The sequence below is a fragment of the Ostrinia furnacalis genome, unplaced genomic scaffold (assembly GCF_004193835.3).
Source record: "Ostrinia furnacalis isolate ACB-3 unplaced genomic scaffold, ASM419383v2 OfSCF2357, whole genome shotgun sequence".
NCBI classification, from domain to species: domain Eukaryota; kingdom Metazoa; phylum Arthropoda; class Insecta; order Lepidoptera; family Crambidae; genus Ostrinia; species Ostrinia furnacalis.
The window spans coordinates 1,027,993-1,040,036 of NW_021132596.1; the positions used below are offsets into that span (position 1 = coordinate 1,027,993).

The 12,044-nt window shown below is 34.3% G+C and overlaps 2 protein-coding genes across 2 annotated transcripts; both read left to right on the forward strand.

Annotated features, from left to right (window-relative positions):
- Nucleotides 1-1,213: 1,213 nt before the first annotated feature.
- Nucleotides 1,214-2,803, forward strand: CPR40 (cuticular protein RR-1 motif 40). Its single transcript, XM_028307891.1, has 3 exons — nucleotides 1,214-1,299; nucleotides 1,523-1,827; nucleotides 2,171-2,803. The coding sequence occupies exons 1-3, from the start codon at nucleotides 1,285-1,287 to the stop codon at nucleotides 2,712-2,714; spliced, it is 864 nt and encodes a 287-aa protein (XP_028163692.1). The 5' UTR covers nucleotides 1,214-1,284; the 3' UTR covers nucleotides 2,715-2,803.
- Nucleotides 2,804-4,920: 2,117 nt separating this feature from the next.
- Nucleotides 4,921-11,665, forward strand: CPR38 (cuticular protein RR-1 motif 38). Its single transcript, XM_028307865.1, has 8 exons — nucleotides 4,921-5,022; nucleotides 5,222-5,331; nucleotides 5,532-5,703; nucleotides 6,301-6,387; nucleotides 9,694-9,714; nucleotides 10,027-10,274; nucleotides 11,001-11,172; nucleotides 11,488-11,665. Exons 1-8 carry the CDS (start codon nucleotides 5,011-5,013, stop codon nucleotides 11,572-11,574), a joined length of 909 nt encoding a protein of 302 aa, XP_028163666.1. The 5' UTR covers nucleotides 4,921-5,010; the 3' UTR covers nucleotides 11,575-11,665.
- The last annotated feature ends 379 nt before the right edge of the window (nucleotides 11,666-12,044 follow it).

Sequence of the window (12,044 nt, forward strand, 5' to 3'; positions counted from 1 at the left end):
TTGAAACTAAGTTACAGAATAATCTCGAGTTAGAGAAAATAATCTTTAACTGTTCGTCAGTAAAGTTCAAAATTATTCAGATCAAAGTTGTTTGACGATTTATCTTGTCAAGAAGAATATTATGATTGATAAACTAAAACCTTCTTGTTGGTTCAACCTGCCATTATTATTTCGATTAAATAAAAAAAACTATTGTCAATTATTGGTCAATGTCATCATTGCATTGCACTGATGGGATAGAAAAATAAACAAGCAAAACCTTATTTCGTTAGCAAACGTCATATTTATTTAAATGTTAGCAGCACTGTTTCTTGCACGGTTATGTTGGCAGGTTTGACTCTTACAGTACCTAGTGCAAGCGAAAACCGACACTAAGGTGACGAACTTTTTCATTCCGCGACTGTACATGAACTTCTTTGGCTGAAATGTTGATGATGATGATAAAAGGTACCGTAGTACTACATTGTACACTCAAGTCTTATTCTTACTTATTTTTCACATACAACACATGCAATATTCTCTACTTTTTGAAAACATGTTATTCAGGGAAACCTAAGTGGGAAACAACTTAGTTTGTAGTGGTATTGAGGAAAAACTGAGATGGTATAACAAAATGACTAGGTTTTAGTGAAAATCTTTACAAGAACAGCCTGTACATTTTCCTTTTCTCTATATACACATTATTATAGGTTCGTAGTTTTTTTTACAGAGACGAGTAAACATTTTGTTATTATAGATATTGGACTGATATTCGTTGTTAAAGATAGTGATAAATATATAGATCGATAGGTAATTTAAAACATTTTAAAGTAATATTTATAGAATTCGCGAATTGTTAAAAACGTTACGCAGTGTTCAATAACAATGAAAAATTCATAGATTTTAGTGACATCTTTTGTAAATTGAATTAAAACGCCATTTGTGTCAAATTAACGCTAATGATGTAGTGTGCCTCTATATTACCATAAACCACCTATAAAGTATTGTCTCGAGCAAGTTTTTCGAAATAATGTACGAAATATATGGATGAGTCTGTTGACGGAAGGACGAGCGAAGGCTGATCGCCTCTATGATCTAATTCTGTACTCGGGCGTGGTCGCGGCGATATATCACCGTGTGATCCAAATAAGTCGATCTGAATGCCAGCTTAACAAATAAAATTTACATTTTCTGCAATTCGACTCAATAGATTCTTGCAATAAATACTCCATTTTCGATTTTGACGACTGTATAAAAAGATACAGCAGGAGTTGGACTGTATCATTCGATTCTTTAACGATAACCATGAAGTCTGTAGCGGTGAGTTTTAGTGATTTTCCAGTTTGATTTGCAAATTGTAGGATTTGATAAGCCGGATTGTTGGATACAAAATATGATTCCTCGCTTTTAGGCAAAAAGTTGATCTGCGATCCTGATTTTGGATGGACTGTTTTGGGGTCATACATTTTGATTTTTAGGCTGACATTAGTGTTTTAGAATAGTATTAATGAGTTTGGTTAATGACTCTAGTTTTTCTTGACAGATTGCTTTTCTGGCATTGGCCTTGCTGAACTTCAGTACTGCTGAAGACGACGGTCAATACCACCCAGGAAAGTATGGGACTGACGACGGTAGCTACAAACCCACTAACGAAGGTCGCTACTACGGAGCTAAGGATAGGACCTACAAATACTACAGCACCGTAGACAACAGATATTTCGACAGCGTGATCACGCCGAACGGCAAATACGACTCTATCTACTCCGCGTATCAACCAGTCATTGTTAAGGCACAGACTCCGTATCAGCAGATATTGACTCCCTTCGTCAACTATGAAGCCGAAAGCGGGTAATTATTCCTGAATAATAATGGGTTTTAGAACACTCAGTCGTGATAATATTTTTTTTACTTTAGTCAAAGAATTGGTAAACGCTTTGGAGTTTTGATGCTTACATTTCACATCTAAGCGTATTGCCTATTAAAGATGAGCAGGGACATTATTTTAGAACTCCTCACTTTAAACTAATAGATATTTGAGGCAATCTAACCAATATGAATTACTTTCGTATTTCTCACAAACTTTTTTTGTAGCTACGAGTATAATGACTACTTTCTTTCTTGAAACACCTTGAATCAAAACTAACACACATAGTAATTATGTGAGTTGAGATGTTTGTTTTTTCTATTTCAGTTTCGAACAATACCCATTCGGATCTTCATTGTCTGCTGTCACCTACCGGCCTCCAGTGGTGCCTGTGGTGTCTACGATTAGCCCTGTAGTGTCTTCAGTAGCTCCCGTGGTATCGACGGTCAGCCCCATCGCGTATGCGTCGACGCCTAGGCCCGTAGTGTACTCCGCTCCAGTGAAGCCATTCGTGTACTCTGCTACACCAAAACCGATTGTATACTCGGCTGCACCGAAATCTGTCGTGATCGCTCCTAAAGCAGTACCAGTGAGCGTTCCCGTTTATGCTAAAGCTCACCCTTATTCAAACGAGGCCTACGCCAGAATCATCAAGCAGGATACCGACGTCGACGCCAACTCTTATCGCTACTTATATGAAACCGAAAATGGTATTGCGGCCCAGGAGGTAGGCGTTGTGGACGCCGTTAATGGAGGAGGAACCAGAGCAAGTGGTTTTTACGAATACGTGGGCGACGATGGTCTGAAGTACCGAGTGGACTACACGGCCGACGAAAACGGCTTCCACCCCAGAGGCGCGCATTTACCTTAAGAATATTTTTGACGATGTATTATTAATTTAATTAATACAAATACAAAAGAAACGATTCAGTATTTTTAAAATAAACGAGAAGCTATTTATATGGTTGTTTAATTGTCGTGTAACTAATATTATGAGAGTATTGATTCCGAATTGTGTATTTTATTATAAGAATAGAAATCATAGTTAGTTATCATGCATTTGAGAAGATCAGACTCGAGATGAAACCAAGCAGTCAGTAATTTGCTAAAATAAACTTTTACAAGCACGATTATTTTCATTCTTTTGACTACTTAAACTTCTTAAACTTTATAATTTAATATACCCATAATCTGACACCTTTTCGGAATATTTTTTGGGTTTATGCCCTTACCTGGGCCATTTAACGACACCGCAGTTCTCGTTATAAAGCTATAAAAATAACTCATGTTCAAAAGAAGGTTCTAAGTCGTGAGTTTCGGGTTTAAGTGACATTCGAGAGGGAAAAATAATTTCAGCCTCAGTAGTATCTTTATCAGTTAAAACTAAGGTACCTAACTAATTACTCCAATGATCATCAGAAACACAATCAGTAACCTTTGAAACTCTACGAAAAATAACAAATGCCTAGATATCGAGTTTGATTAATGGCAATGTAATTTTTGAATGATTCATATGAAAATTATATCAATTATTACAGTGACAAATTCTTGATTCCAGAGTTTTTTTTAAATTTTTGGGCCTATACCTACCTATAGATTGAACTTTTTACTCTTATATATTTAAAACTTACATAAACCAAATTAGGCGCACTTTATGTTTTATTATTGTTTGGCACATACCTAAACGGCTTTTACCTATCTCTACGGCCTACAGCGGTTCATTAAGTTAGTTTGAAAAAGGAGTTTATCTCAGTTATTAAAATCCACAAAAAAGATGTAACACCCTAGGTATGCTTAGAGTATCTATCGTCTCTAAATTGCTGATAGTTTTTCACGTAAAACACCTCGGACTACTTTTAATTTTCAATCCATTTTGCCCGTTTTTATTTACCAAAACGTTTATTTTGAACTTGCAAAAGACTACGTATTACATTAAGTTATTAATTAATCAGTGGTATTTCCACAATTATGCCCAATGTGGTGCCACACCACTGGTTTTTGTTTTTATTTTCTGCTGAAACAAACTCTATTCTTCTAGTATTATGAAATTCAGTCCTGAGAAAGCTTAACCTGAAAATTAATATTTTTTAGTATTTATAGTCATTAGTATTTAGTTTGTCTTTCCTTAAAAAAAGGCTTTTTAAATTCTTTGTTTATTATCCGAAAATTGTCTCCATGGGGTTGACTAATAAAATTAAACCAATATAAAACAACACACAATTTCATAGCTACGAAGCTAATAATGGATTTCCACGTCAGTGGACTGGAAACTGACATTTTTGTAATCTTACTAATATTATAAATTGATTAATAAAAAAAATGATTACTCAAGAGCTTCCATAAAAGCCTTTGACAAGCGGAGACAGAGTCACCAAGTTTTCTGGTGCATTTAAATTAATTGTTGTATAAATTATTACACGATAGGTATAAGTATACTAACTCTATGTCTCACCAAATAAGTTTAGACTGAACGATGAACAGTCAGTATCTGAATAAGTCAGGACTTTGGTTTTTATATTTATACTTAGGATAACAATTAAGTATTCATAATTTTAATTATTTATTCAAACTTGATATAGACTAATTAATTAATTAAAATCCGTAGTATGCTGAACTACAAAAGCTGAGGGTGCAGATTCGAATCTCGTTAAAGGTATAGTGTCAGTTTCCAAAATAATTATATTTAAGTAGGTATGATCATTGATCATCTATTTCCTAGTCGCTACAGAACGTTCTGATTTGTTCGGGACATTGAAATTGGTGTAACAATCGTGAAAAAATATAATTCTGCTGCGGCAAATGTCAAAGTATGAGTGTTTTATGCAATTTAAATAGATGTTTAAAATTTTTGCATAAACTATGCAACCGCATCCGTTGGTATTGTAACACAAATATTGCATATAGCTCAAATGGTGCCTTTTGTAGATACTTATATTAGCATATCCTATCATTTATGTCATAAATTGCGTTTCAAACAAATTTTGATCTGGTTATGTTGTAAATGTCACATCTTTATTAATTTAATACGATTAATGCAAATGCACAACAATAATAATGCGAAGTTGCGTAAATTGACTACGCAAACTTATAAAAGTAAAAAAATATATTTTTTTCATCATTCAGTTAGTTATCGGTCAACAGGACATCATCAAGTCGACTGTACCAAAATGAAGTTTTTGGTAAGATTCTTTTATTTAATTGACCGGATTTTTTTCTTATTTAACTGAAATTGATATATGAGATAGTGATTAATGAGAGATGCGTTTTTGGCTTGAAATGGTTTTTACTCCATGAAAGTTTTAAATCATTGATGGTATATTTTCTTGGGCATTACTCGTACATTTAACTTTTCGTGTCATAACTTAATTTTTTTTCTAGATGGTTTTAGTCGCCGCCTTGGCTGTGGCATCCTCAGACAGCGCCGACCAGGCAGCCGAAATCGTCAAATTTGAGAATGACGCCCAACCTGATGGCTCCTACAAATTTTCGTATGTTATCACATTTCATATTATATTTTTATGATTCATTTTATTATTTGTAGAGTGAGTTTGTTGCGGCGAGCCGCTTCCTCTCAGCACTTGTCAAATGTTTGTATCAAATCGCTGATAGGACTAAAAAAATTATGAGAGGGCAGAAAAATTAAAAGCATAACTGTACTAAAACAGCTGACGTTTATGTTTTTCATCAGATTCGAGACCAGCAATGGCATAGCCGTGGGCGGGCAAGGAGAACCCCGTAATTTCGGTGGTAACCCTCCAGTAGTCCCAGTGGTTAGCCAGGGCTACTACAGCTTCTACACTCCAGACGGTCAAGCTAACAGCATCTCTTACATTGCCGATGAGAACGGCTACCAGGCATCGGTATGAATATTGATTTTTTATTTTTTATAGTTATAATAATAGGGTAAAGAAGAGATGCTTCTTCGTTGTACTATTTGATAGGTGTGATGCAGGGCATCATTTTAAGACTACTGGTGGTTAAACCACTGTTAAAGAAGACTCTATCATGGTAGTTCAAAATATAAATATTTAAAGAGTACTACTAATACATAGGGTAAACTGCCAATCATGGGACACTTAATGGAGTTATTGGACAGTTATTTATTGAATTAAAAATAATATCATTTCTATTTCAACAACTAAGAGATTCCGACTGATAGAGATAAAAGGCGTTAAGTGCCAAGTGATAATATGCATGTGAAGGAATATTCATTTAGGACATTCAATGAGTGTTTTGTCCAATGACTGGCAGCGTCTAATGAATATCGGTTTACCCTACTAATAAATATCCTTGAACATTTTACACTACGCTTCTAGTCCCAAACTAAGCAAAGTTTTAAAATCATTTACGGCAAAGTTTCTGTTTCAACAGCATAGCTGTATAATAGAGTGATCTTATAGAAAACTGTGAATTTGTTGTATTTTGTTACTTGTAATATGTGTTATGTTCATCACCAGGGTTCGGGTATCCCCACGCCTCCCCCCACACCGCCAGCAATCTTGAAGGCCCTGGATTACCTCGCTAGAAGCGGCCAGCTGAAGAAATAGACATAAGACACGTAACATAATATAGTCTAAGTTACTTAAATTCAGATAAAGAGTGATTAATTATTATAATTGTAACTAGTGTGTTAATACACAATTTCATTGAATAAAAGTATGACGGATGAGAATGATGTATTTATTATTATTCCCAACGTCTATATAGTATCATACTAACCCAAAAAAATACCTACATAAAGGTTGCAGAAAAGCGCTGAATGCAGGCCGCTACCAACCGGCCAGTCTAAAAATCATAAGAGGCATATTTTCAGCAGTATACGTCTTGTGGCTGAAACACCAAATCAATTGACATATTTTACAGCTTCAAAAATTATTTACAGTTATTTATAACGTAGTAAAAATTACGGGCTAGAATTGGGGGTTCTTTTAAAGAAGTTGAGTACAAGAATTATTGGTGTCTTACAATAAGGTTGTCGTATATAACTACTTACCCAATTTATTTACCACAACATTAAAATTAATAAAATTTATGGGTAGGTAATTCATATAATTTAGGATAAATAAAATGATACATAGGTTTAAAAAGCAAAACTGTTTGTATGGAAATATGAGTTTAAATCTCTAAAACAAAACGACAATAAATTGCAAATGTAGAGACCTAATATTATTTTAGTTCAAAATTTTCAATTTGTTAATATTATTTATATCTCAATAGATACACATTTCATGTACTAGTTGTAGATATAGTAAGTATATTATTAATGTACGGTACGAGTATGACATTTAGGCTGACTTGCACCACCTAACTTTGACCGTAACTTTAACGTCAACCGGTGTGTTAGTATGGAGTTTGACAGCTTTTTGACGTTTGTCAAAGTTAAAGTAAGATGATGCAACTCAGCCGTAAAATGGCAAAACTTGAATACCAGAAAAAAGATTGACGGCTACGTGAAGCAATTGTAAAAATCATAGTTACGTTACATACCTATTACCTACATTATCTTTGGTAGATGTGTTGAGTGTCTATGTTTTTATGAAGAATTCAAAGCGAAGCAGTGAAGTGACTTTGGGCTGAAAAAAAAAACGCGAATATTCGCAGATTCTAGAACTTTGTAGATAATGTTATTTTCAGAGGCCATAATTTATATAAAATTTGATATTTTACAAGCTATCAGCGGCTTGATAAGTTTAAATAGATTAGTGAAGATATTTTGATAGAAAAAAGTTAATAATGCATTTCCGAACACGATCTAGCTTTAAGACGTATTCTTTTTAAAGAAATTGAAATGCTTACAACTTTTTTCGCTATTTATATAATTTAATGATATGAAGCGAAATTAACAAATTTCAATAGGTTTAGGGTTAAAGTTGAAAGACCGCGGACCGTTTTGAAACAGGTTATAAGATGAAATGACTAATAAGAATGTATTAAATTAACGATTATAACTATCCATGTAGTGTTTAATTCCATTCGAATCAATCGCATGGTCTTAAACAGGTTCTGCCTCAGATTTATTTATATTTTTCTAATAATATGGGTGTCTTCATAAAACATCTAATAGGTATTTATTCAGTAAGCGTACTGCATCCAAAGTCTCAACATTATCACACACAACATCGTCATGGTAAGCCATGAGGTGTGATTGTGATTGAGGTGAACAAAGAGGTATGAAAAAGAGTAGGAATTAGAACTGCAATGCAAAATTATAATTCTAAGTTATTTTAGAATAAATAAGTAAGTAGAATTTTAGAATAAATTGGCGGAATAGAAGCTGGCTCAGACATTTGGAAAGAATGGGATCGTCTGGCGAAGCAAGCGTAATTGGGACGACCTAGAGGCCGTCATATAAGGTTGTCCCAGTAGTTACCGCTTGAAGTCTTCCCAGCAAAGTCACTAAGACCTGCTCGATCTCCATAAATGACTAGAGATGACGCAGACCAGAGTAGAGATTTTTATTGTCGGAGGCTAAGACTTACTTTGGGTCGCTACGTTATCCTAATTTAGTTTTAGAATATTATAATATTTATAATAACGCAAAAGTTTTGAATCAGAACTGCTACATTTATTATTCAAACATTACATTATACCAAGGTTGATAATCGTAAATAATTCAGAATCTAAAAAAAAGACAACCGTAGATAATTTAATTTTCATGTTGATAGTCTCAGGTTAAATTTTTAGGCAATTCATTAAACAAAGTCACATTTTTTTATTACATAATATCTCGCATTTGGAAAAAACATTACTAATGTTAAGAAAATTACTAATTATTATGGACTTTGAAATATAAAGTCGTCTGATCGGGATTTGTGGCCGGGAGGATTCTGGGTGAAACTCGCTTCTTATTCCTCCTTGATTAAACTTTCCATCAGGTGAGATGCAGACCAAGATCATAATGTCTTGTTGTGGTCCAAAAAGAATTTTATTCTGTACACTATTATCTTTATACACAAATATTTGTATTGTTCGGGGAACGAAACCTACAACTAAAATCATTGTACAATCAACTTCATATAGACGAAGATCTATCACAGGGTAGGAAGTTTAAGGATGAGAAAGGTTAAAGTTAAAATTATGTAATATTTTAATTCGATAAATTAGAATATTATCCCTTAGTAGAAAATTCATGTTTGTGGTGGTGCAGTTGCAAGCATTGCTTGTTAGGATTTTTTTTACAAAAACTAAAGTGATTTTCTTCCAATAAATATTTCTTGGTATGTGCAGAATTAGTTAATTAATTAGTACCAAATCGTATGCAAAACATAACAACAAAGGTAATAATATAATCAGTTTTAAATTCAACAGCTGTATCTTCAAAGAAAATAACGTAAAACAGCTAGTCTAATGTAAGTTATTGCAATATTAACTTATCGATGACAGAAATTGTTAAAAAAAGTAAGAATGGAAAAGAAAATATTGTTTCAATATTTGGAAAGTAAAATTGTTTATATCTAAGAGGTGTTTTTAAAATGCAACAAAATAATATGAAGTTTACTTGTATTCAAGCTTTTCGATAGCAAAATGAACAAACGTTTCAAAAGATAATGATTTTAACCTCGATAAAATTATTTCATGCCGCCTGATATCAGTAAAACGGCGCATCTTTTATTTGGAAGACTAATTCTAATTGATTAATGTTTTCAAGAGTGACCTTATGAAACATTATGGTCAATACCATAGCTGGTCCAAGTGTTATTTGATAACGTTTCTCAGTCTCGGCGTCAAATTATTTAAATGTTATTGCAATTCGGCTCCTAAAGTGGGTGGATCCATCGATGATATATAAAGCTAGCGCACAATTTTTTCCACGCATTCAAACTAGTTCATCGAAGCTACTAGTAAGCTAGCAATTCAAAATGAAATTCGCTGTAAGTATTGGTATACTTACCAAATTTAAAAAATATACCAATTTTGGTATTGCACCCTCAAGTAACAAAATTAAATCCAACTCCCTTATTATATTTTTATTTCTAAATGATTTTTGTTGCATTTATTTGCATTGTTTTGGTGTCCTAATAAGCAAAACAAAATAAAAAATACATAATATTAAAAGTTAGAAGATATTTTATACATTTCTCATTTGAGCAAATAAACGCTATTATTAATTCCTGTTAATTACCGCTACGTGTTCTCTACTAAAAAGCTTTTGTTCTGATTGATAATTTCCTCTCGCCCTTCAGATTGTTGTATTGGCCTGCGTGGTAGCTGCGGCGAACGCCCAGTTTCGTAACCCAGGACGTCCCTTCGCCAGCGCCTTCGGTTCTGCCCAGAAAGCCAGCCCCTTCCGCTACCAGCCCTCTCCCCCACCTGTCCCTGTCGCCGCCCCCGCCTACAACCCAGTCCGCGCCGTCGTCAACCAAGACGCCAGGAACGCCAACATCCTGAAGTCCGGAAACGACATCAACCCTGACGGCAGCTACAGCTACTTGTGAGTTTCATTTTTCCATAAACTTAAAACTAAACCCCCTTATTAATAAAAAGTTACACCTAGGATGAACACTGGATTAAAATGACATTTCCATACTAAATGACAACTTAAGCCAGAGTTCAAATAGGTAATAACTTTGGGGGTAAAGTATATACTTTGCAATTTATTGTGTCGGTAACAATGAAAGCTTCACAATGGACAATGCCCTAATGTTAAAAATGTATTTAGGAAAAAAACAAAACTCATTTTTACTGCTCTCGTTCATAAAATAAAAATATTTACATATAATATCGCGTCCACAAAATAGAATATAAAACGTTTTACTCCACTGTATGCGAAAAAATTGCTAAAACCATTTTACGATGATCGATTTAAATCTTACACGAATGTAATGAGACGCTTTGAAAGGTCACACTGCTCATAGAAACATACCCTGCAGGCGAATTTTACAAGTCATTTTATAATGAGTTCCATTCTCGACGGAACACAATATATTAACTAATTGTTTACAGAACTAGTAAAGATTTTATTACAAAACTTCGAAATAAATGCAAACACCGCAGTTTGCAGTAACAATCTTTTAAATCGATAACGTAAACTCGCATAAATCAAATACACATACTTACCTCGTGATGTACAAAACGAACCTTGGTTCCATCCAATGGTGTACTTTTTTTTAATTAAAAAATACCTTCTCTTATAATATTTCCATTTATTTTTTTCTAGCTACGAGACTGACAACGGTATCGCCGCCCAAGAGCAGGGAACTCCCCGCAACTTCGGAGGAAACCCCCCAGTCGTGCCTGATGTAGCCCAGGGATCCTTCTCTTGGACCTCCCCCGAGGGTGAGGTGGTCTCCATCTCCTACGTCGCCGACGAGAACGGATACCAGCCTCAGGTAAAAATTAACTAATTACTGTAAAAGCATGTTTCACTCAAAAGAATATAATGATAGCCATTATTTAGCTAAAGACATATTATTATGGTATTATGTTCTTTGAAATATTTACGATATTTAGAACCTAAAACATAGATCAGATTTTATGGAAAGGTATCGATTCTTTAATATCTTTTTGTAGAGGTAATCTTGTCTTTCCCACCACTGCAACTCCTGCATAGTAAGGTTTGGTCTGCAATGAGCTAACTTGCCAACCATTAAAAGAGGTGGATGAGATTTTAACTTCAATTGCTAATTTTTAATTCTTTTTTCTAGGGAGCCCACATCCCCACCCCTCCCCCAGTGCCCGCCCAGATCGCTCGCGCCCTCGAGTACATCGCCAAAAACGCGCCCAGGCAGTAAACCACCCATCGAATAATTGACACGTGATTGTGGTCACCGTCGTGCAATATTGTGATAATTCTGTTAAATTTTAAACCACTCATTATATGTAGATAATAAAGCTTTAAACGTAAATACACCTATTTCTGTATTTCATTTCTTTTGAATATTTTTACCTTATGTCTTCAGCGGACTCTAATTAAAGCTAAAATATTTCCTTCAATAGGAAATTGTAGATTGGCTAGGCATCTGAAGTACTCGTATATATCTTGTGGGGTCCTGACAAAGTTACTAAAGGGAAAGTTTTCAATTCAGTCCTTGAAGAGATTTTGAAATTTAAACTCACGAATGTTACTTTATTTAAGCCCGTGTTGATTGAATGAGATTGAGAGCCCTCTCTACAGATGACAAATAACAGCCTACCTAAATTTGGAAAATCTCTTTTGTATTAGTAGATAAGTACGCGATCCTAAACAAGATTAAAATTAAGA

What these genes read in the sequence shown, in the direction of transcription:
- CPR40 (XM_028307891.1), top strand. An exon ending in AACTATGAAGCCGAAAGCGG is followed by an intron (nt 1,828 to 2,170) that starts GTAATTATTCCT and finishes TTTCTATTTCAG; the next exon opens with TTTCGAACAATACCCATTCG.
- CPR38 (XM_028307865.1), top strand. An exon ending in AATTCAAAATGAAATTCGCT is followed by an intron (nt 9,715 to 10,026) that starts GTAAGTATTGGT and finishes CTCGCCCTTCAG; the next exon opens with ATTGTTGTATTGGCCTGCGT. An exon ending in GACGGCAGCTACAGCTACTT is followed by an intron (nt 10,275 to 11,000) that starts GTGAGTTTCATT and finishes ATTTTTTTCTAG; the next exon opens with CTACGAGACTGACAACGGTA.